Source organism: Cornus florida, unplaced genomic scaffold (assembly GCF_030987335.1).
Source record: "Cornus florida cultivar Cherokee Brave unplaced genomic scaffold, ASM3098733v1 CherokeeBrave_3.0.0_Hap2_Chr01, whole genome shotgun sequence".
NCBI lineage: Eukaryota > Viridiplantae > Streptophyta > Magnoliopsida > Cornales > Cornaceae > Cornus > Cornus florida.
The window spans coordinates 21146523-21172158 of NW_026775571.1; the positions used below are offsets into that span (position 1 = coordinate 21146523).

At 35.4% G+C, this 25636-nt stretch overlaps 1 protein-coding gene and 1 pseudogene across 1 annotated transcript; one reads left to right on the plus strand and one right to left on the minus strand.

The window, feature by feature from the left end:
- Nucleotides 1-25636, minus strand: part of LOC132269860 (uncharacterized) — a 153484-nt pseudogene that overhangs the window by 13616 nt on the left and 114232 nt on the right.
- LOC132293627 (protein DEHYDRATION-INDUCED 19 homolog 4-like) lies at nucleotides 17389-22570 on the plus strand. Its single transcript, XM_059791175.1, has 5 exons — nucleotides 17389-17649; nucleotides 17887-18029; nucleotides 19311-19388; nucleotides 20209-20468; nucleotides 22262-22570. The coding sequence occupies exons 1-5, from the start codon at nucleotides 17586-17588 to the stop codon at nucleotides 22389-22391; spliced, it is 675 nt and encodes a 224-aa protein (XP_059647158.1). The 5' UTR covers nucleotides 17389-17585; the 3' UTR covers nucleotides 22392-22570.

The window sequence follows — 25636 nt, forward strand, 5'->3', positions numbered from 1 at the left end:
TAATTAGCTTGGGCTTAGGTTTAGGATTTTCAGTTAGGCCTATAAATATATGTATTAGGGTTCTGCCTAGGGTTTTAGAACCCTATTCATGACTGTGAAGTTAGAGAGAGAGAACAGAGGAGGATTATAGTAGGAATCGCCGGAGAATTTTGGAAGACGACATTGCAAGGTTTCAAACTGAGACCTAAAGGCAAGTTCTATTCCTAACTCTCTCTCTCTTTGACTCATGTTCTTTACATGCCTAACACAACTCTAGGAGTAAATAGACATTAAAGATTAATCTGGTTCACATGTTAATTTCAATTATAACAGTATGCCTTTACATGAATTAGTGTTTGTTTGTAAATTTCTTTGCATAATTCATGTTTTAATTGATGTTAATTGATGCATAATGAATTTAATAAATTTTTGGGACTGTCTGGAACCTAGAACAGAGGGTTAGGAACCTTAGCAAGGACAATCAGAAAGTCAGAAAACAGCTGGCGTCGAGGAAGACGAAGGTTGGGAAGAGTAGAGGCGGCTCCACATGATGTAGAGGTGGCTCCAAGGGAGTTGAGCTAGCTCTACCTAAAAGTTGAGCCTGCTCTACCCAAGTTGAGCCTCCTCTACCCAAAAAGTTGAGCCTCCTCTACCTAAGTTGAGCCTTTTCTACCTAAAAAGTTGAGCCTCCTCTACCTAAGTTGAGCATCCTCTACCCAAAAAGTTGAGCCTCATCTACCTAAGTTGAGCCTCCTCTACCCAAAAAGTTGAGCCTTCTTTACCTTAAATTGGAGCTTGCTCCTTTGTGGATTTTCAATTTGTTTTTAATTTCAGCGATGGATTTTACTCCTATACTTGGATTTTGATGTTCTAGTTTAACTAGAAGCTATACTGGAGGTTCTCAGAGGTGTCCTGAGCTTATTTAAAACTCCCAAGAGCCTTGTTAATACATAATTAATCACCTTGTATTATAGTTTGAACACTATAAAATTCTTACACAAATTGGTATACTGTTTTAAATGTGGAGGATTAAAATTGTTCATCATTATTTTAGCAATTTTTCAAGAATGATTTTATAGTTTAAATCATGTTCCAGTGTTATAAATAAGCATGTGAATTTATATATATTCTATTATGCTTACTTGGAATTAATTGATGTTTACATGTAGGATCTGTATTATCAATTATTGGACTGTGCGGAGTTGTATCAAATAAGCTTGTTAAATTACAGAATTTTATCATGCTTAGTATGGAACAATTGATGTTATTATTTGATATTTTAATTATCAATTATTGGATGTATGGATTAGTTGATATTTACATTCCTTGTCTGCATTATCAACTACTGGATAGATGGATTGTATGCACCGGTATCGGACAGTCGCATACTAGGGGGATTAGCTCAAAAACGCTAAATCCTACCTACTATGGAATTAAGGAATGGATTAACTAAAATTTAAATCATATTGATTTATAGTGTCAAGGCAACAAATGATTGAGTAGCACTACTATGGATTCTGGATGGATATTAAATATATTGTTTTGGTACCTCGATATGAGCTTGAATCTTAGGATCGATGGTTAGGGCGCGTATATGCATTGGGATGCATAGCTGGCTATGATGGTTGGAGGTGTACCCTGTTAGGCTTAGGTATACATGCCCACTTCAGGTGCGTTTTGCATGTTACCTCTATTCAGGTTGAGACCGGCCTGTAATCCAGTGAGAGTCCTTTAGTGTGAATATATATATTTATTTATAGACTATATAGTTATTGTTGAGTTGGTTAGGATGTACATGCGTATCGAGTCTCTGCTTAGATTGTAGTAGAATATAACTTGTTCGTGGGCCTGACCCACTTCTATTTTTCAAGTGTTCAACAGTTCTAGTCATAGGCTTGATCGTGCTGAGCAGAGACTATCACTCACTCTTCCGATAACGTAGGACTTCTCTCCATGGTTTACTTTGGATGTTCTTTTAGTAGTTTCATTTTAGTTTGAATTTTTATTAGGGGTCCACTAGAGATGGATTCCTTAGTTGTTTAAACTATTGGAGGTTTTATGGAGGATTGGATTTCTGGATTTTAATTTTATTTATTCAAGGATTTTAAACTTAGATTTCTTTCAGCTCTTAATTATTTATTTCTTATTTCATTTTTATATTCTGTGTTCATTTATATATTAATTGTTTGATATTCCTTTGGGTTTGGGCTTATGTCTGATCAACCCGTGTCACGGATCCGAAGGGTATCACATTTTTGGTCTTATATGGCAAGAGAATCTGAAGAGTATCCCAGAAGATGCGATAAATGCCAGAGGTATGCTCCTCTCATCTATCAGCCTCCAAAGGAACTGCACACAATGGGTAACCTATTGCCATTCGCTTAATTAGGGATGGACACAATGGGACCTCTGCCACCAGCTGCATAACAAAAAAGATACATCTTTACCAAATGGGTAGAGGCAGAAGCATACGCAAGTATAACTAACGTTCAGGTAAGAAAGTTCATCTAGAACAATCTAATATGCAGATTCAGAATCCCAAAATCTATCATTATGGATAATGGTACGAATCTAAACATCCAACATACTCAGCGTTTCTTCGACAAATATGGGATCAGCCAAAAAATGTCAGCTGTGTACCACCCACAAGGCAATGGGCAGGCAAAAATAACCAACAAGATAATCTTCACTTGCATAAAAAAAAAAAGCTCGAAAACAAGAAAGAAAAATGGCTGGACGAATTACCAAATGTCTTATGGGCATACATAACCACTTCGAGGTGCCCCATGGGCAAAACCCCCTTCTCTTTAGCTTACGGAACTGAGGCTGCAATCCCTACTGAAGTGGTAGCACCAACCATCTGAAGCATAGCTTGGGAGCAGAGATCAAATGATCAACTTCTTAAGCACAATCTAGATCTCTTAGAGGAGAAAAGAGAAGCAGCAACCATTCGGCTAGCTGCGTACCAACAGAAGTTGGCAAATAGCTACAATAAAAGGGTCAGACATAGAGGCTTCAACCTAGGAGACCTGGTGCTTCTAAAGTCAGAAAAGTATATCGGCAAGTTGGAACCCAATTGGGAAGGTCCGTACCGAATCTCAAATGTGATTGGAAAAGGAACATACAGACTCCAACACCTGGATGTCACTGAAATGACCAAACCAAGGAATGCGATGAATTTGAAAAGGAATTTTCAATAAAGAAATCGTACAATGTTTTTCAGTACTCATGTTTTACCGTAAGCGAGTCGATATCGAGATATACCAATTGGCGTCTTAAACGCAGTCCAGTAAGCCCAAAGCGCATTATTTAGTCGCAGTGACCAATCGTTTAGTCACTTAACCATCTTTTCAAGAATATTTTTGATTTCCCGATTTAAGACTTCTATTTAACCAGTCGTTTGAGGGTGGTAAGGTGTGGCAACCTTGTGAATGACAAAGTACTTTAGGAGGACGAATTTGAGATAGCGATTACAGAAATGAGATCCTATGTCACTAAGGAGTGCTCTAGGCATACCAAAATGACTGAATATGTTTATTTGAATGAACTTGACCACCACGGAGTGGTCATTAGTTTTGGTTGCCTTAGCCTCTATCTATTTGGACACATAATCCACTGCCAAAAGTATGTACTTATGGCCATGAGAAGATGAAAATGGTCCCATGAAATTGATTCCCCATACATCAAAGATTTCAACAATTAAGATGGGGTTCAATGGAATCATGTCTCTTTTAGACATGGCCGCAAGCTTTTGGCATCGCTCACAAGACTTGCAAAAATTCTAAATGTCCCTAAATAATGAAGGCCAATAAAATCCACATTGAAGGACTTTAGATGAAGTCTTCTTAGCATTGAAGTGCCCTCTACATTCTAGAGTGTGTTAGAATTTTAGAATGTTTTGGACTTCATTTTCAAGAAAACGTCTCTGGATTATTTGATCCGGTTAATATTTGAAAAGTTCTAGGTCTTCCCAAAAGAAAATTTTGATTTGGGTAAAGAACCGGTCTTTTTCTTGCTTAGACAATTGGAAGTGAATTTTTCTAACCGCAAGATAGTTAATAATAATAGCAAACCAAGGAGGCGACGTATGAGAAATCTGAAACAGTTGCTCATCCGGGAAGGAATTGTGAACTGGAGAAAAATCAGAAGTTTTCTCAATGAGAAGCCGAGAAAGGTGGTCCACTACGACATTGTCAGTGCTTTTCTTATCCCTAATCTCAAGGTTGAACTCTTGGAGTAAAAGTATCCAACGAATGAGTCGAGGTTTGGTCTCTTTCTTTGCAAGCAAATGCCTTAATGCAGCATGATCCAAAAAGATGATAACCTTGGATCCAAGAAGATATAAACGAAATTTGTCCAAGGCATAGACAACATCTAGCAACTCTTTCTTAGTTGTTGTATAATTTAATTGGGCATCAAAGAGGGTCTTGCTAGCGTAATAGATGGCATGAGGAACTTTATCCACACGTTAGCCCAAAATAACACTTAATGCATAATCGGATGCATCGCACATGATCTCAAAGGGAAGAGACCAATTAGGTGGTTTCATAATTGGGGCGAAAAAGAATAGTGAATGAAGCTTCTTGAAAGCTTCCAAGCATGCTTTATCAAAACTGAAAGCAGTGTTCTTGGTAAGAAGATGGCACCAAGGCCGGGATATCTTGCTAAAGTCTTTGATGAAACGCTGGCAAAAACCAATATGACCAAGAAAGGATCATATTTGTCTCACCGAAGAGGGAGGAGGAAGGCTGGAAAGTAATTCAACTTTTGCTTTATCAACCTCAATCCCCCTTTTAGAGACAATGTGTCCCAAGATGATTCCTTCTTGAACTATGAAATGGCTCTTTTCCCACCTTAAAATCATATTTGTCTCCTTATATCTTTTGAGAACAACGAGAGATTATGGAGATAATCTTTAAAGGATGGCCCAAAGATGAAAAAATTGTCCATGAACACTTCAAGGAATTTTTTTACCATATCAGAAAATATGGACATTGCATAACCCAAAGGGCATGCATCGATAAGTAAAAGTTCCAAAAGGACAAGTGAAGGTGGTCTTCTCTTGATCTTGAGGATCTAAAACCACTTGATTATAGCCGGAATAACCATTAAGAAAATAGTAGTAACTTTGGCCGGTTAGCCGTACTTGGATTTAATCAATGAATAGAAGTGGGAAATGATATTTCCAAGTTGCAGAATTGAGTTTCCAGTAATCTATGCACACACGCCACCCAGTGGTGGTGTATTATGGCACAAGTTATACAGCTGAATTTTAAACAATGGTGAGGCCGAACTTCTTTGGAACAACTTGAGTGGGGCTTACCTACTTGTTATCCGAGATGGGGTATATGATTCCCGCATCTAATAGCTTGATAACCTCTTTTTTGACAACCTCCATCATGTTAGGATTTAACCGGCGCTGCACCTCTCGGGAAGGTGTGGCGTCTTCCTCCAAATGAATGTGGTGCATGCAAATAGAGGGGTCAATTCCTTTTAAATCAGCCACCGACTAACCAATAGCTTCTTTGTGCTCTTGTAGCACCTCTAAAAGACTATTTTCTTGGTCTTTGGAAAGATCCGATGCAATAATGACCAGAAGAGTTCTATTTACACCAAGAAATACATACTTGAGATTAGCCAGAAGTGGCTTCAATTCAAGTTGAGGTGGAGATTTCAGTGAAGGAATGGGAAGAGTGCTAGAAATTAATGGAAGAAGTTCCTTGGCCACTTTCCAAGAGAGAAAGTCCGAGATTGCATTGGCTTCAAGCAATAAGTTGACTTCACGAATAGATTGATCAATATCATAATCTTCAAAGCCAAAGAAAGCCAAGCAAGTTTCAAGAGGATCTTGACTTAGAATGAATGGGAGAGATTCTTCGACCAATTCATCTATTATATCAAGAGAGAAACACTCATTTTCATCTAAAGGATGTTGAGAGGTATTGAAGATGTTGAGCTTTACCTTCATATTTTCAAAAGAAATATCCATCACCCCAGTTCGGCAATTAATTGAAGCATTAGCCATGGCTAAAAAGGGCCGACCAAGGATCACGGGAATGTGTCTTTTGGGATTGTGGACTGGTACAACATCTAAAACCAAGAAGTCTACTAGGAAGTAAAACTTGTCCACCTTGATGATTACATCCTCAATGATACCACGTGGTTACTTCACGGATCTATTCGCAAGTTGTAAGACAATCGTGGTTGGTTTGAGTTCTTCTAAGCCAAGTTGCAAGTATACTGAGTAAGGGATTAGATTTATACTCGATCCTAAGCCAATGAGGGCATTTTCTATCTCGTTGTCTCCAATGACACACAAATTGTCAGGGCACCTGGATCCTTAAACTTTGGAGGTATATTGTGATGAATGATAGCACTCACTTGCTCAGTTAACCTCACATTCTTAGGAATATTGCTCTTAGAAATGTGTTTTTGAGTAAACAAATCTTTGAGAAATTTAGCATAAGGTGGAGTTTTCTTTATGGCATTAAGTAGAGAATGTTGATCTTTACTTGCCTAAAGACTTCCTACATATCTTAAATTTTATCATCCTTGTTCCCAAAGTGTGGGGACTCTTTGAGGCATTAAGGAAAAAGAGCCTTGGGCTCATAAGATGTCTCAACATTTGGGATTGGCAGATTTGAAATTTCTAGACTGATTTTCAGATTTTTGGGTGGAAGACTTGAACTCTTGGTAGCAAGAATTTCAGTTTTTCCATCAACCTTATTATCCACAATTCTTCCACTCCAAAGTGTGGTGATTGTTTGGACTTGCTCATGATGTGGTCCACTCGGAGGAGAGATTTCATCAATCACATATTGCCCTTTCGAGTTCACTACGGGTTGAGCTAGAAGTTTTCCCGTGTCCCTCTTATGAAGATGAGTCACAAAAGTAGCTAATTGTCCCAGTTGGGTTTCAATTTTGGCTATTGATTAGGAACGAGTATTAACCAATTGCACCGTTGATTGCATACCACTAATGGTAGCCATGATTTGCTATTGGTGTTTAATATCTCATCCAATTGGTACGGCTGAAGAAGAGCAGAATTTTGATTTAAAGGGCTTGGATTATAAGAAGGAGGACGGTAGCTTGAAGAAGCTTGGAATGGCCGGTTCAAGGGCTGAGAATTGGACTAATATTGTTGCCTATGACCTTAGAATGCTGAATTTTGTGCGGCTGGTTACCTCAATGAGAAATTTGGGTGATCTCTCCATCCCGGATTATATGTATTTGAAAATTGCTCTGGTGTAGGGCAATCTTCCTCAAGATGAAAAGTGCTTGTGCAATATGCATTCATAGCACTTGATGAGGAATTTTGGGTTGAACCAAGAGGGGGGGTGAATTGGTTAAATCTTTGCTTTCAAAAACTTTCTCACACAACTAAGCAAGCATTAAAAAATAGATAACACAAGATTTACAAGGAAACCCTTTTAAATAAGGAAAACCTTGGTTCTTAGCCTCGGCCAATAAACAATCCACTAGATTTATGTATCTTGTTACACACTCAACTATCTCACTCTCTGCACACACCCATGCACTAGAATAGACACTAGTTTTCACAACCAATACATACACACTAGGACACTTCAGTGCATCCACGCACTCCCCCTGTCCGAAGCAACCACGCTTGGACCCAATAAGCTCTCAAAGCTCACTCAACAATGGGGTGAGGATGTAAAGCCTCACTACCACTCAACAATGGGGTGAGGGATTATGCCTCACTGCCATTTACAACAAGTGTCAACACACCAAATACAATTCAAATAAGATGGACAATACAAAATTCCAAATTACTGCCTCAAAACTGTAATCCACTGCATCATGTGTCTGAGGGGTAAAATAGGAAATTCCTTTTGAGATCAATTCACTAGTGCCCCATGCAGTCTTCTTTCACTGTTGTACTCATGTTCATAGCTTTGTATAATCAAACACAGCATGAGTTTATTACAAGTTTAGTCAAAGTCCTTGGTTCAGCATATACCAGTTTTGGCACAGATAGCCTCGGTACAGAATAGTCTCAACACAGAATATTATCAGTACAAATTAGCCTTGGCACAGAATATCTTCAGCATAGAATACTCAAAAACAAAGCATACCATATTTTTGCTACAAACTCAACTTTGACAATCTTGATTCATTAAAATATATAGTATAGATCATCATGAAATTACTAAGTATAATCCAATAGCTCTTGAATCCAAGATTTCTTTAGAAAAACAAGCTCAACTACTGACCACACTGTCCAAATTCATTTTCAGCATAATCAACACAAACACAGTCTGAACAAGTGTGAGAAGATGAATTATACCTGTGTCAATCTTTAAAATCGACCACAGAAACTTGAAACACCCAGTCATTCTTCAATGCAGCCCTTACATTAGCAAATTGACAGCAGCCTCTTCTCAGCAAACAAAGCACTCCTCGGAATTGATTCAATGAGTTTTTCTTACACAGATCATCATCAAATAGCAGAGAAAAACTTGCCTGACATAGTGTACTAAAGGGTTCTCAGGAGCAGCTTAATGTGCAATATAAATTTCAGAGGCTTAAACCCTAAGGAGCCTTGTAGCAGCATATTTATAAAGACACTAAATTACATAAGGCCTCACACACCATGGATGTACACCTGTCACCTCAAGCTAATGATTGAGAGAGCACATTTCAGATATCTTCAGAGCAATGGACCAATGCAGACCTACCACCTCAGCTAATTTCGTCACTATTCTTCCAGCTACAGCAGGTTACAAGTTTGAGTATTGAATTCCATTTCTGTCCAAACTTAGCCTCCAAGAATGGAATATTCTTGCATAAACTAGCTCTCTGGGACCACTGATACGTGTCACATTCTTCTCTAGGACCACTGAAACGTGTTACATTCTTCTCTAGGACCACTGACACGTGTCACATTCTTGAGTAAAGCTAAAAAAAGACCATATTGCCCTCTACTCAGCACTGTGACAGAGCCGAGGCTGTAGCTAAAGCTGAAGTGCTGAACCTTCATTATCTGAGGCTGAGCACCTGTAGCTGCTGAACCTTCATTGTCCGAGGTTGAAGCATCTCTGTTTGAGGAGCATCTCTGTCAAAGGCTGAAGCATTGCAATGTCCGAGGCTGAAGTGCTAAACCTTCAATGTCTGAGGCTGAGCATTACTTTTAGACATTAAAAGGCAAACATTCCTTAAGGTAACTTAGGACCAACATTTTGAGAATTAGAGAGGAGAGATGGGGTGCCACTAGCTGAAAAACTTTGTGGGTTATGGCATCCACTTAAGAGGATTCTTCCCTTAGAGTCCGTGGTTTACATGGATTTGAAGGTTTTCCAACATTAGAAGTAGGAGCCCTATGAGAATTATGTTACATTGAATTATCGCTCATATTCTCGAGTAAAGTCCAAACTTCATCTGCATTTTTGGACATAAACATGCCCCCACAAGAAGAATCAATAAGTTGTCTATGTGGTTCTTTTAAACCATCATAGAAGGCTTGCACGAATTGCCATTTAGGAACTTAATGGTGCGGACACTTCCTAAGAAGATCTTGGAGTCTTTCCCATGTTACATAGAATTGTTCCCCATCTATTTAGGAGAAGCTAAAAATAGAACGACACATTTGATTGGTTTTTCCCACAAGATAGTATTTTTTCAGAAATTCTTGTTACAATTGTTCCCATGTGGTGAAGGAATTTGCAACAAGTGAGTTCAACCAATATTTTGTCCTATCTTTTAAGGATAATGGGAAGAGACGCATATGAAGTGCTTGTTGAGGGAAGTCCCTCATCTTGATGGTGGAACAGATTTCCAGGAACTCATCAAGATGTTTATAAGGGTCCTCATTATCAAACCCATGATATGATGTAAGTATTGGATAGTGCTGGATTTGATTTCATAGTGATGTGCATCGACATTAGGCATGACAATGCATAATGGAGAAATATATGTTGAAGGGATGAAATGGTACCTAAGAGTCATGGGTGCTACATTTTCATTTTCAGCTCTAGTATTTTTCGACTCTAGGATTTTTAACTCTAACATTTTCAAGATTTTTAGCCATGTTGTCAACTTCAATTTCTAGTTCTCTTATAATTTCGGAATCCCTAAAGCTCTGTTTAGTTAGATGGAAATAAGCTAGAAAAGAAAAGAAATAGAAAGTGAATGAAAAAAAAAAAAAAGAGAGAGAGAAAGAGATTTCTTAGGCTGCATTTGGTTAGCATGAAAATTTATCCAAGAAAATTGTAAAAAAATATTAGTTTGTTAATTTGGATAGCATGAAAGTGAAATGAAAGTGATTATGCATACCAAAACTACCCTTGTGAAGTAAAATGATGGATTATTAAATTCAAATATATAATTGTTTATATTAATTTTAGTATTTATATTTAGAATAAGGCTTCATAATATTTCCTTAGGTATAACTAATTATTAGTTTAAGATAAATAAATAAAAAATAAAAAATTAGAGATGAAGAGGCAATACTACAATTTAAGAGAAAAATCAAATATTTCACGACATATATATATATATATATATATCTATACGGGATTATAAGTGACTATAATTGCAACATAGAACAGATGATTAAAAAAAATAGAATAAAAAAATCTATTTAGAAGCATGATCTATTTTGAGCAATTTTACCAAAATTATCATTGATATTCTGCATATATAATTGTATAATTTGCCTTGCAAACCTACCTCAAAAGTTGTTTTGGAGAGAACTTACCTCATAATAGAAGTTGTTTTGGAGAGAACTTTCCACGATTAAGTTGCTGGGTAAAATAGGAAATGTAATTAAATAAGCGCTTTTTTCACGTGAAAATAAAATTTTAGTGTGTTTTTTGTAGGAAAAGTTTTAAGGGAAAATACTCAATGCGAGAAACTAAATTTTCCATTAAGTTTCTCTTTCTATCTATCCAAACTGTAAAAAAATTTAAAAATTTTCTCTTCCTTTCTTTTCTATCTATTTTCACCTAACCAAATAGAGCATAAGGTTCTTTTTTTATTGTCTAAGAGTTCTTTCTAAAAAAGTTATATCAACTTGTTCTTCTAAAGTTGTCAATGTCAAAGATCTATGACCCAACACCAACTAATAAATCCAAATAAAGTAAATACAACCGAAAATTCAAATGCAGCAAAAATTAACTTGAAATACTCACAAATGGTGCGATTTTCCAGAATTTTCAAAATTTTCCAAAATTTTCAGAATTTGTTCTTCACCTCAAAATAGCCCTATGTTTCAACACCTGTATTTAAGAACTTTGAAAAAAGTCAAAAATAGAAACATATATACAAAAATCCTTATTACAATCAAACTGAATTTAATCTTTAAATTTTTTTATTACAAAGTCGTTTGCAATCCCTAGCAACGGCGCCAAAAATTGATGTGCACTTAGTGTATCAATTATAAAACCACTATCTATAGCACAAATTGAAGTAGAAAATGGCTTAGTAAGGGCTATCGATCCAAGAAGACTGCTAGCTTATGGTAATCAAAATTCTAAGATTACTTTCAAGTTTGATAAGAAACAAGTTAGTTTGATGATTGATTTGTCACTTAGCATGAAATTAAACTTAAAATAGAATTTAAAACGAATTTAATGGTTTGAATAATAAAGAGAGGAGATTAGGGAATCGAGTTCACTAAGACCTCATAAACATGTTTCTATGCAATCAACTTGGGGAAAACAATTATATATAACTATGATGTGTAGAAATATAAAACAACTACAACATTTTATAGAAATTCATACAATTGGAACTAAGCATAACCCATCTTTAGTTGGAATGTCTCATCCACCTAAACTAGATTATGGTATGAACCATCTTCCTTAGGCATTGCCTATCAAGGTTTTGAAATTGTAAGTTTAAGCACATGAAATCCAAGCATCTAGTATAAACTATCTTCAGTAGGCATAGACCATCTACCTAACTAAATTAATCTAAAGGTGTAACATGGTCTATCTTCCCTAAGCATAGTCTATCCAAATTCTTACATATCATACTAATAAAACCATTTTATGAATTCAATCTCGTTGTCACTATGAGAAAATCAAGTGTATGATTATGTAAATATGGTTTCTAAGACAAGAATTACATATCAACATAATCATATATAGGAATGCAAATCAGATACATTATTTCAATGTAAAAACACCAATTCAATGTAAAGACATCTTCTAATTCATGAAATCAATTATATACAATGTATTTCCCCAAATTGAAACAATTTACAACATGATTACTTGTTTAAGGCTACCTCAATCCCCCTCCTAGGGATTTAGCTCATTCTGGAAGTGGTAAAAGCCCCAAGGAATGAAGAAGAAACCTCCATCTTCAGCCTCATAGTAGCCCTTCACAAGAACACACAAGAACCTTAATTTTTCCTCACTTTCTCTCTCTGAAATTGATACAAAATTGAATATATTTAAAATCTACAATATAGAGAGATATATAACAGCTCTCCATAGTCGTACATTCAAGTGGAGGAGAGAGAGATATAAAACTGAAAATTTGAATCAGCTCATTTATTCGCAGGTGGGCGTTTGGACGCATCGGGCGGCATCCGGATGCAGCCTGTCAATTCGGGCATCCTTACGCATGCTAAGTGCTTATTGCTACGGCCTCTGGTATGGGGCATTCAGACTTAAATTCCTTTAGCTATTGGAATTTTTACTTCTTCGAATTACAATTGTTGAACAGAGTTTCCACAGGGCGTCCGAACGCCAAGATTGCTCTTCGAAGTTTCGTCTTCTGAAATGCCTTTCATCTTTCTTGACAGGCTTTTAGGGTCGACTTCCTTCCTCAAGCTGAGCTTGATAATGTTCCTAAGACCCATTTTGGTTGATTCTTCAACTCGCCATAACCCATATCCATTGAGATCCCATAAAACCTCGTTTTTATTCCTTTTTGGAGATAAGTCTTGAAAAGAGGCAAAACACACAAAAGTCGGTAAAATACGCTTTATTGATACACAAATAGACTAAAACATGCAATTAACAGCGCTTAAATATGAAATATTTGGTGTTTATCAGTTGTGTATACTTGGAAGAAGGTCTCTTCATAATCATCTCATCCCTTGACCTAGAAATTGAATCTTCTCTTAAGGAATTGCGAAACCGAAATAGGAGACCTCCTTTTTTTAGCAATCACCCACTTAATTCAATGGCGCATAATGACATTCCTCCAATTCTTCCCGAACCACCTCATGAAGCTCATCCTCTACCTAATCCTCCTATGGTTCTTCGAGATTACTACACTCTAAATGTCTACAATTCTCCCACATGTTATCGATTACCAAATTTTAGGCCAATCATTATGAAATCAAGCCCGGAATCATTCAAATGTGTCCTTCATTTAGTGGTTTCCCACATGAAGATCCTTACAAGCATTTGGATGAGTTTCTAGAGATATGTTCCACTGTGAAGATCACTGATTTTTAGGAAGAAGCCTTAAAGATGAAACTTTTCCCTTTCTCCCACCGAGAAAAGTCTAAGTATTGGTTTAACAATCTAGAGGCAAATACAATCACTTTTTGGGCTCACATTTAACAAAAGTTCCCCAAAAAATATTTTCCTGCGAGTAGGACCAATCAAATGAGGACGGTCATAATGATATTCTCTCAAAATGATGGAGAACCATTTTATGAGGTTTGAGAGATTGAACGATTTGTTAAGGAAGTGTCCTCATCATGACTTTCCAAAATGGCAACTTATTCAGTGTTTCTATGAAAGCTTGTCTAACACTCATAGGCAAATGGTAGATGCTTCATGTGAGGGCACCTTCTTGCTTAAACATAAAGATGACATTTAGACTCTGTTCGATAATCTGAGTGAAAACTCCATGCATCGTGCTTCTTTCACTTGTTCGGGTCGTGTATCAATGTTAGGGGGAAAGAAATATGAAAATCTTTATCACATTGATAAGTCTATTGAGGTAGCCACGAAAGTTAAAAACCTCACTCAAAGGTTTGACCAATTCTTGCTGAGTCAAACTTCGACGAAACAATTATCCTCTTCTCCCCAAATTCAAAATGAAACTTGCATCATTTGCTCGAATCCATGTCATAATACTCAAAATTGTCCCCATGGACAATCAATATCAAGTGAATCTCAAGAGCAAGTGAATACCACATTCTCTCACCCGGGTAATAATCCTTTCTCTAACACCTACAACCTCGGGTGGAAAGATCATCTTGATTTCTTATGAAGAAATCAAGGAGCAAGTGCAAATCCCCCTCAAGGAAAGTACGTTCCATCTCATATCCAAAATTCTTAATCTCAATCATATCACCCCCCCCCCCCCCCCCCGGGGGCAATATTCTCATCATCAAAATGTTAGTCATTCTTCGAATTCATAGCATCAAGCTCCCACTTTCAATTCTTATTCAAATGCTCCTCAAGTACCTCAAAGGAATTCCGCTTTTAAGGACAAGGTGTTGGCTGCTTTGGGTAATCTTAAGGCAAATACACAATTGCTCCATTCTCACTCCCAATCAATTGTAAAGCTTGAATCCCAAATTGGGCAAATTGCAAATTTAATAAGGGCAAGAGAAAAAAGGTAGTTGCCTAGCTAACCCAAGCCAAACCCAAAGATACTTCACATGGTGGAATCCAATCCCACATCGGGATCTTCCACACATGAATAAGGTCAAGCCATCACAACCTTAAGAAGTGGTAAGATCATTGATAACAAAATGAAGAGATGCCAAGTAAGGATGGTGATCCGGTAAGAAATATTGAGAATCTATTGCCATGTTTTCCATTTATTCCACAAACCATTTCATCCCATGAAAATGAAAAAGAAGGAAATCCATTATTGTCATCATTGTCTCTATATTTAGGAAAACCTTATGAGCCAAAAGCTCCATTTCTTCAAGCTCTAAAAGAACTCTCCCTCTCGGGACGTCAAATGGAGAAAATCAATGACATAATAGAAGTTTTCAAACAAGTAAAAATCAATCTTCCTCTTTTTGATGCCATTTGTCAAATTCCACCTTATGTTAAGTTCTTGAAGGACTTGTGTACTCAAAAGAGAAAATTAAAAAGTTAAGTCCCTAAGAAAGTGATTCTTATTAAACAAGTGAGCTCAATCATCCAACATAATACTCCTCTAAAATTTAAGGATCCCGGTGCCCCCACTATATCTTGTATCATTGGGGACTATGAAATTCATAAGGCTCTTTTAGATTTAGAAGCAAGTGTTAACCTTATTCCATACTCGGTTTATTGTTAATTGGGATTAGGTGATCTGAAACTTACATCGGTTGTTCTTTAACTCGCCGATTGATCAACAAAACAACCACGGGGAATAGTTAAGGACATCCTCATTAAGGTGGATAAATTTTATTTCTCGATTGATTTTGTGGTCTGCCTTTAGTGTGCAAAAAAGAATTTTTTTTTTTTTTTAGAATGATCTGACATGGCTATGCCACATTGGACTTGGATCAGAGAAATCAAACACTCTATCATTATTCATTTATAAAAAACTTGTCTGTCTCCTTAATAATTTAGTACAATAATAATGAAAAAGCTAAAAACCATAAAAGTGGTGCGCACTTGTTGAGAGTCAAAATCAATACCTAAAAAAATGCTCTATTTTGTAGGGTTTGTTTGATAATCGTTTTGTTTTTGGTATTTTTATTTTTTTCGTGTACTATAGGAGTGAAATATTTATTTTTGTTTTATATAGTGCCGAAACGTTTAATGTATTGTGGCCAACAGTCAAAAAACTAAATTGGTATTTTTACATGTTTCGGCACTATAGCAACGGGTAATATAGCAACGAACAGTACACAAAAAAAAATAAATAAATAAATAATAAAAAAAATAAAAATAAAAATAAAAACTCTAAAATGACATTTTTAAACTAGTCATTATATTTTTTTATTGCAATACTTTTTTACCAAATAATTTTTTTACTTTAAAAAATTTTGCAATAAATAAATATTACCAAATATGCTTTCGATTACTATTCAAAATACTGTAAATTAAAACATTTATTTTGTTATATATATTTAAAAATAGACTAAAAAACGATAATGTTCTCATATATCATATCAAGTTTTTTAGGGGATAAAAAGTTAAAAAATCACCTGTACATAGAGTTTCTTGATTTTTGAGAGATTCTTCTTCTTCTACGTATTATTTTCACTGATTTTTTATTTTTTTATTATCTATATTTGTTCAAAAAGATGAGAAATTGGACTCCCTCTCAAATCTCTGCAATTTCCTTGTTAGACACCCAAACAGGCCAAACCTTATAAGGGACAATATCATCTTGCGTGTTGAGAGAAAGAGGCCGAAGAGCAGTAAAAATTGATTACATATCACATATGGATTAGGTTGATAGGAAGAGGAAGGGTAGTACTATGGGTGGGCTGAATTGAGCTGATAGTAAGAGAAAAAGTAATACTAAAAATTGATTACATATGGATTAGGCTGATAAGAATAGTAGTTCTAATTTTTTTTTAAAGACCTGGGCTATAGCCCAAGTTAGCCCATTAAATGCTCTGCCTATGTGCACACGGTACGAATTGAACCGATTAAAAATATTTGAAACCAAACCATTCCTAACAATTCCATAAAAATTAGAACCAAACCAAACCAAACCATGAAAACAATATAATCGAACTGAACCAATCCATGAGATAAAGGTTTGGTTCAATTCAGTTCCACAGTTCTAGGCTTTTTTTTTTATAACTCAATCTAATATATATATATATATATATATATATATAAAATTAAAAATTTATATATATTATATATAATAATTTTTTATTATAATATAATTTTATTATATAATATTGTTGAATGGTTAGAAGACTACTTTTATTATTCTATTATTCATATAAAATAAAATTTATAAATATATATAATTTATAAAACGTCCAATTTAATTTTATAAAATTTTAAATCATAATCCGTTTACAAATGATTCTATAGTTTAGAATCCTAACAGAACCAAATCCAAAAAAAATCTAACGGAAATGATTAGATTTATTGATTAAGCTGGTTGTTTTTTTTTTTTTTCACCCCAAAATGACATTGGCCGGTTCTTCTAGCTTGTGGGTACAATCAGATGTTGTTGTCTTGATAGGTCCTTTACAGCTGTCAAATGACTTCATCACCCAGCTCTCTAACCAATGAAATTACACAATGATAAGTGTGAAAACACAAAATAACCCAGAGTTTATATTCTACATAGCACCTGTCAGCAAAAACATTGTACCGGTGACGCAGTGAGTCAAAGTCGGTGACGCAATCTTTTTGCTTCTCCGCAAAGTTTCCTCTTCACTACCAGTCACCTTAGTCAGGCAGTTAGTGGCACCTCCGTAAATAAACTGCAACTTCATAGGCATATGCATAAACCCTATTTTATAAATCTCTGAACCCGTACGCATTAACTTTTTCCCACCCCCCCCTCTCTCTCTCTTCTCACCCTCTCTTTCCTCATTTCTACGAACTTTCGGCACGCCTTTTTCTTCTTCCGCCTCCTTAGGGCTATATATACACAGATATGTATACACATATAACAGTCTCAACAACTCTCTATAATCTAATCTAATCTGTGGGTAATTAAGAAAATTTTCGAGCTTTTCTTTGGATCATAATCAAATGGATTCTGATTCGTGGAATAGTCGTCTCACAAATGCTTCCAGGCGCTATCAAACTAGATTGGGTCAGTTTAGAGCCACTACTTATGCTCCTTTTGTTTCCCGAGAAATCTTCAGAAATGAAGGAAAATGATAGAAAATTGGGAAAAACTAGGACTTTTGGAGTTTATCCTGAAATAAAAGTTTCAAAGCTATCACTTTTTTGTTTTTCGCTTTGATTTTCTCGGGAATCAAATGGAGCTTTAGAGTGCAGTCAGTGGATTGAATCGCTTTTGATATCGGTGTAATTTGTATGTCTGCAGATCTGTGTCATGGAGGTGAAGAGATTGACGGAGAGGATGAGTCGCGGCCGGAGTTCTTGTGCCCCTTCTGTGCAGAGGATTTCGACATGGTCGGGCTCTGCTGTCATATAGATGAGGACCATCCGGTGGAAGCGAAGAATGGGGTAATAACCTTTTAACTTTATCTAATTTGATTTGGACTCCAAGTTCTTGACCTAGTTTTAATTTATTTGAAGTAAATTTAGTGTTGATTGAGAGAAAATGTCTGAATTTTGCTGGGTTGTTGTTTGGGTTGATTCAGGTTGAAAATTGTTAATGACCCAGAACAGAAAAGTTGCAATTTTGTGTTTTTTAATATATGCTTTTGATATTTTCAGTTTTAATTCTCTTTTATCTCCTTGGAAGTTGATTCTGATTCTAATTCTTAATGGTGTCCTTATAATTAATTTATTCGCATGTACGGTGAGGGAAAGAGTAGTGTAGTTGAAAGTTGGAACATTGGAAAGAATCGTGTAGTTGAAAGTTGGAACATTGTTTGTTAAGTGGGTCTTCCTGTATTGCTAATCTTGCTTTTCAGGGGAAAATCAAAGAAAAAATTGCTAGCAACAGCAAAATGAGCTCTTCTAGAATGCTATTGACCCAGTGCAAAGGATCGGAGAGTACTTGAAATAACTACTTCTACTAATAACATTTATTGTATCTGTTTACATTATCTCCCATATGTTTTTGTGCATCCATGTGATGTTTTCTTAGAATTTACCGGTTTTGAAAAGTGCTTATTTATGCATATCGAAGCTAAGAAACTAAAAACATTGTATTTCGCAGTAAGATGTCGAAAGAATATGAATGTCAATGTATCTAGAAAGATTCCTAAATGAAATCAGTATGTAGAAGTCATGTTTTAAATTTTCTTCTTAGGGGGCGTTACACTAAATTAATACTTTGTTGAATATCTATTGTCATATATGCATATATGCCCTTATACTTCATATATGCATAAATGTACTTTTACTAAGAGGAGTTTAATGAAAGTAAGTACTATGAAAAGTATCCTGAAGAAATTATTCAAAATATCAAGTTACAAATCAAAGAATCATGATGGCTTATGTGGAAAAAATAAAAGAGATATTTGATGTCACCTGTTTGAAAAATTAGTAATGTCATCTGCATTTAACAGATTCTAAATGTAGTGTTTTGTAAGTGTCCAATGTTTCAATGAAGTGTCTTTTCTAGGTACCTCTTTAATAAACATCCTAGGTTCTTTATAAGTTTGCATTCTGAATGAATGGTGGAAAGAAACTTGGAACTTGGTGATTTAGGATTGGATAAGAGGTTTTGTTGGATAGGGTATTATTGTACAATGGTGCTGGCTGTCAAATATGAAGTGATTTTTGCTTTTGAGTTTTTGCCCATTTAATGATACTTGTAACTGTTTAATTATGCAGATATGCCCACTTTGTGCAAAAAGGGTTGGAATGGATTTGGTTGGCCACATTACCATGCAACACGGAAGCCTTTTAAGAATATCCTTTTTACTCATAATGGATGACTTATATAATAGGCTACTTGATACAATTTGGTTTTGGCTTGCTTAACATGAGATCAACGCCTGTATGTGGTCAACAGTCTACGAGATAATTGAATCAGCTTATTGTTGACAATTATACCTTTGGGTTGACTCCAGTTTTATTACATCTGTGTTGCAGGACTTTGAGATATTTATTTTTTGTTTGGTCTCTAGGTTAGTTTTTGTTTTTTACTTTAATGGAGATTGTTAGAATCTGGATTTTAACAAACATGTTTGTATGTTTTGACTTCCTACAAGGTTTTCACTGCCAGAGCCAGCAAGGTTTAAGGACTTATGTGAAGGCATCTAATTTAAGACTTGTCCTAGGTTTACTCCGTTTAAAAGACAATTTGAATGTTATTATCTTATTTTATATGTTGTGAAACGATTTTTGGCTAGCTGTCTTATCATTCTAACTAGCCACCAAAATTTATATTTGGATTTAATTTCATACAAGAAAGTAAATGCGTTCTTCTCACAGCAGAAAAAAATAAAAAAAAGTTGAACTGGGTGCTGAGTCTATTTTCTCAGAATCATGCTATCTAGTTTTATTTTGTCATTCTAACTGATTACCAGAAATTGCATTTTGGATTTGATTTCATACAAGAACTTAACCGCGAGTCTAGTTACCAGGGCATATCCGTTGTTCAACCGGGCATTCCACATCCTTGTTATCTGAGTTTCATTCTTTCTACAAGGTTTTCATATATGTGTATGTTATTATATTATTTCATCTCATTTTCTTTGTGAAGTACTGTTCCTTGACTAGAAATTACGTGCCTAGAAAGAGGAGATTCCGCAAGGGTGGATCTAACACATTTTCTATACTGAGAAAAGAGTTGCGGGATGGAACCTTGCAGTCCCTCCTTGGTGGGACTTCATGCTTGGTTTCTTCCTCCAATACGGAACCTGATCCATTGCTGTCATCATTTATATACAGTCAGCCTGTTCTGGATGAACCTGCAATTGTAAAACCTCAATCTTCAGTTGAAGCAAGCTTAGTGAAGCAAAGCTTAAATGAGGATCTTTCAGAAAGGTAATAGCACCGGCATTAATTATGTATGACCTTTATATCATTGATGTTTGTGTGTCTGGAAATGGATGATAAAATTAGAAATTTGCATACTTAAAGAGTAAATTATGAATTGAATGGAATGAATTTGAGGAAGTGAATCCTTGCTCTTGGTCAAATAAGTGATATTTGAACATTTTATGGTATGGTATGTGGAAATTGAACTTTTTTTAAGAGTGGTATTTTAGGTTTTTTTTTTTTTTTTTTGTTTTCTTGGATAAGATTATTTCTCATTATTAGCCAGTTCTGGTTTTTTTTTTTTTTTTAATAGTTAAATTAGCCAGTTCTGTTGTAGATATTTGATGCATGGTCACTCTTAAAGTCTTCACATTAGCTGATCCTTTGAGGTCAAAAGTTAATAATGAAATTAAAATCCACATTTGAAGTGGTTTACTGTTATGTTGATTGAATGATGTGATGGTCTTTGTATTTTTTTAAGTGTTACTTTTTTGAATCTCAAATGTTTTGAGAGTCTAATAGCTCTGTGGTTGCCTCTTTTGTTTTTCTTTTGATCTGTCTTTATCTCAAGCTTCCATGCTCTTTAAGCTTCATATCAATTTTTGTTTCCTAGTTAACTTAATATTAAATTCATAAAGGGTATGATGGTTTGTACTTATTAGGCTCTAGCTCTTTAATAAATCAAATATATATATTTTTTTGGCAAGGGAGAAAAGAAAATAAATTACGCCAGTTCTGATTAAAATAGTGATCTATCCCAGTTTTGATTTTTCTTGTGGGGTTCTTTAGCAAACTACTGTTACAATACATTTATATTTGTATGTGTGTATATATATATATATATATATTTGTATGCATATATATATATATATGTATGTTGGACTGGACTCCGGACACTGATAGTACACCATTTGTGTGGATGTTTAAAGGTTAATATTAGAGGAAACTGCCCAGAGATCATGTAAAACAGCACAAGTTCTGGGCTATTTATTCTCTTTTACTAAATTTGCTTTTACCATTGAAACTTGAATGTGGAAGATCTATCGTTTCAAAATTTTGGGTAAATTTAAGAATGGTTCAATAAACATTTCGAATAGGGTTGCATATACTCCATGGACAATGAATATATGCATTATAATTTTGTCCTTTCCAAATTATTTGCTAATTATGGTTCATTTGTTTGGTTAGCATATAAGAATTAGATGGATATTAAAAAGAAAATGGGAGGATCTTAACTGTGTATTGTTTGAAAGCAAAATGAAAAGAGTGAAGTACAATTGTTTAATAATGTGGCTTTGTACTAACTTTTTGTTACTGGAAAGGAGAAAAAGTTGGCCATGATTGACCGATAGGAGTGGAGGTCTGAGTACTTTATGATTCTAATGTCTAGTATTGATATAAATATTGTTTTGACTACAGTAATATGTTTACTTCAGTATTTTGGAACACTGAAGTAATGAAAATCCAGCTAAGAAGATATTCACTGGTGTTGGGCTGGAGGTCATGGTGTGGTGTAAAAAGATTTTTCACTCTTGTTAGAAAAGCAGACATCTCTGCTTTTCCGGGTCTCTGTTTCTATGATTGTGTGTGTGGTTTGGTTGAATGTTCTCTTATCACCCGAAAGTTTTTGGAGACCAATTGGCTTTAGTTTTATTGTCTGAACCCCCGGGTGAACGAGTCATTGGTAGCAGTGAATGCTATTGTGACTACTCTCTCTCATTTTCTGTATTAGAATCATTAATGGATTTACTTATTACACTTCGTGTTAAGATTGAATAGATGTCTTTCTATGGTTGCAGAGTTATCGAGCAATCTCCATTGTCAGACAAGGACAAAGAAGAGAAGGCTCGGAAATGCGAGTTTGTTCAAGGGCTGCTGCTGTCCACTTTCCTAGACGAAAATCTATTGAGTCCTAGGGGATACATGTAGTGGGAAGTGCTTAAATTATGTTTTAGCACTGAAGCATAGTTGTATGAGCGAAGAAGCGGATGCAAGTGTGGCTGTCAGTTGAAATAGTTAGTCCAGAGAGACTGTATCAGCTATTGTAAGTAACTTTTATGTGCATAATGGAAAGATGGAAGGACTTAATCTAGTTGATCTTCGTTTTATTTTTCTGAGTATAGCATAATTGGGAATCTGCAAGATGTTTTCTTTTTATTTTGCTTTATTTACCATTACATAGATGATATATGTATGAATGATTGTTTTAAAAAGCAAGGTAATTTGCATATGGTTGAATTGGGAGAGGTCCTGAAAGTGGATATGCACCATAAAAACACGCACAGACACGCACAATGAGCTTCAGCTGATTGTTCTAGCCATGAGTTCAAAGGGCTCGGGAAAAAATAAAAAATTATTCTAGCAATAATTTGTACGTAAATTGCACAATCTTTCTTAAGAGATTCTGTTTTTACATTATGACAAAACGCTTTCGATCTAATTTGTACAATTTATGACTTAATTTTGCGCACTTGCCTTCCACTCTCCCGCTCCTTTGTATATAACTAATAATTTTTGACGTTTTAAGGATGTTAAAGCCTTGTAATAATATATACTTGTACCATGCCAATGAGGCTGGTGTGGTAGGTGGGTAGGGTCAACTTGCATTCCTGACTCTAATTAATTGTATCCGTAAGGTGTCACATTGGTTTGAGTAATCAGATATATATATATATATATATATAAAGCAACAAGGAAAAGGCTAAAAAGCGAAAAGGAAGAAGCTTCAGCCTCTAGGGCTGAAATAAGCCAACTAGAGCACACTGGGCAGTGAACATCACCCCTACTAATCAGTTGAATTGAGGGTATTTTATTTGTTATTTAATGAAGATGACAATGTTTTCAAAAACAATGACATAGAATATCATTTCTCATTCAATTCAAAACTTGAAGAAATCCCAATCATGAAAGTGATTTTTATTTAACAAGTATACATGCACACAAACAACCATGAGTGAAGTTGGTTGGTTTGATGCTTCCATCTCCTTGCACAAATTGATGTTAGCGTTTGATTGGTGCACTGGTTTTGATATTGGAGGACATTTAGTATAACAAATTCGCCCACAGCCTAATGACAAAAATTCTCACCTCACATTTTAAAGGCTGGAAGTTCGAATCCCAGAAATTTTTTTTACTGTAATTGTCTCGTGCGCTTGAGACGGAGAGATTGCATGTTCCTAGTGGTAGATTATGGAATGTTTTAAGAGACCCAATCTTACCATTATAAGAAGAAAAAAAAAAAAAAAAACAAAAAACAAAAAAAATTACAATTAAAAGAATTTTAGCACAAAATTTTGTACCAAATTCTTTTCCATCCCATTCTAAATCAAAACAGCGAATTTGATGCTCCGAACGTTAACATGAATGCTTTTGACAAACTGAGGCACATGCATTGAACAAATTAGCAGGGGCCACCGGGTTATGTTACTTCATGTTTAATAAGACATACACTAACCTGTGCAGTGACAGAAAGAGACAATTATGGAAGGGTTGATTAGGGTTGATGTGAATGTTTGCTATTAATGAAAATGGTGAATAGCATTTGTGGGTTTTTGATTAATCCTTGTTTAAGCTAGATTGTGTTAGTTGTGATATGGGTCATCCTTGGCTGAAAAATAGACTGAAAAATAGAAACATACATGGTACCACACATGGCTAGTATTATTGTGAACAAAATTAGGACTGTGGTAAGTCATATAACGGGAGCGAGAGCGAATTCGAGAGCGGAAGCGTGAAAACGAAAAAATTAAGTCACAAATAATAGGAACAGTGGCAAATATGCGTGCGAAACGTCCTCGGAACATGAGAGCGGGACTCGATGAGAAGGATTGTGTGACTTGGGACTGTGCGGAGAGAAAATTCTCCAGGAATCATCAGGCATGCTATTGTAGGATAAGCCCAAAGAAGCGGAAGCCAGAGATCCAATTGCAAAGCCCGGCACAAAAGACCAAAGGGTTGCCTCATACGCTGAACAGGCCCGACAAAGAATATCAAGGCCCATATGGCCAAAGCCAAGTCTTGCCCAACATGGTAATAGAATCTGCATGAAAAGATAATAGCTACAAAATAAGTCCTGATTTGTAATATGGCCCAATCTCCAAAGGAAACTAAAACTCGAAAATAAGCTTAGAAATAAAATTACTCTAAAAATTATGAGAAAATAGAGCAAGAAACTTCACAAATAAATATTACTAAATATAAAAAATGAAAGCAATCTGAGTTCGTTTAAACAACAAATAAATATTCAGTAGGCCATCTAAAGGACAGAAAAATGTCGTTTTAAGGCCTAAACGATGGTATTTGCCGAAAAATGGCGTATGTCACGCCATTGCGGCGAGTCTTGTATATTGAGCCATTTATAATAATAATAAATAAAAAAAATCTCATTTGGGTTTAAAACGGACATTTCAGGATCAACCTAGAAAATTGATCAGCATTCTCGTTTGGCTCTCTATGAGTGAAAACGGGAATATAAGATTTAGCAATCTCATATATGGTTTTTTGGTTATGTAAAAATGGAGACTATGTGCGGTTAAGACTTAGCTTGGAATATAAAAACCAGGCTTCCACACGAACAGTTACTACCTATACATGTAGAATGCTCTTCACCATTGACACAAAAGTCTAACCGTTCCACATAAAATTCAATTCATCCTCCTTTTTTTACTTTGTTTTTTAGACGAAAAATTGGTGTGACCCTTCTCCCAAGAGCTCACAAGTCCACTTGCTCCAGTTAAGATGTTCATTGAGTTCATTAAAAGTGTACAATTTATACTTGGTAATTTTAAAACTCAGCTCATGTTCAAATTTTGAAGGTGAAATATTAGGTGAGAAGGTCGAATTAGTTGTACGTTTTTGCGATGAGTCTTGCTCGTTGGGTATAAGATAGACAATAGCGAGTACCACATCAAAGGCGAAAAGATGAAAGCCCTGGACTGTTTAAGGCAATAGAAGCACTCCTCCTTGCAAATGCTGAAGTCTTAAGCTTAATGTGTCTCACTACAACAAAAATGGTTCACTACAACAAAAATGGTTATTTACCGCATTTTATTTACAACGTTTAAGCTTTAAAACTTGTAAAAAAGTAAAAATTTTATTTTTGAAACTAAATTTTATATTAAAAACTAAATATTAATTTCAAATAAAATTTTAAAAGAGAACTTCATATTTATTAC

Excerpts from the sequence above, each read along its gene's own strand:
- LOC132293627 (XM_059791175.1), top strand. The coding sequence starts at position 17,586 with ATGGATTCTGATTCGTGGAATAGTCGTCTCACAAATGCTTCCAGGCGC. Across the intron at positions 18,030-19,310 it reads CGGTGGAAGCGAAGAATGGG|ATATGCCCACTTTGTGCAAA; the intron begins GTAATAACCTTT and ends TTAATTATGCAG. Across the intron at positions 20,469-22,261 it reads AATGAGGATCTTTCAGAAAG|AGTTATCGAGCAATCTCCAT; the intron begins GTAATAGCACCG and ends CTATGGTTGCAG.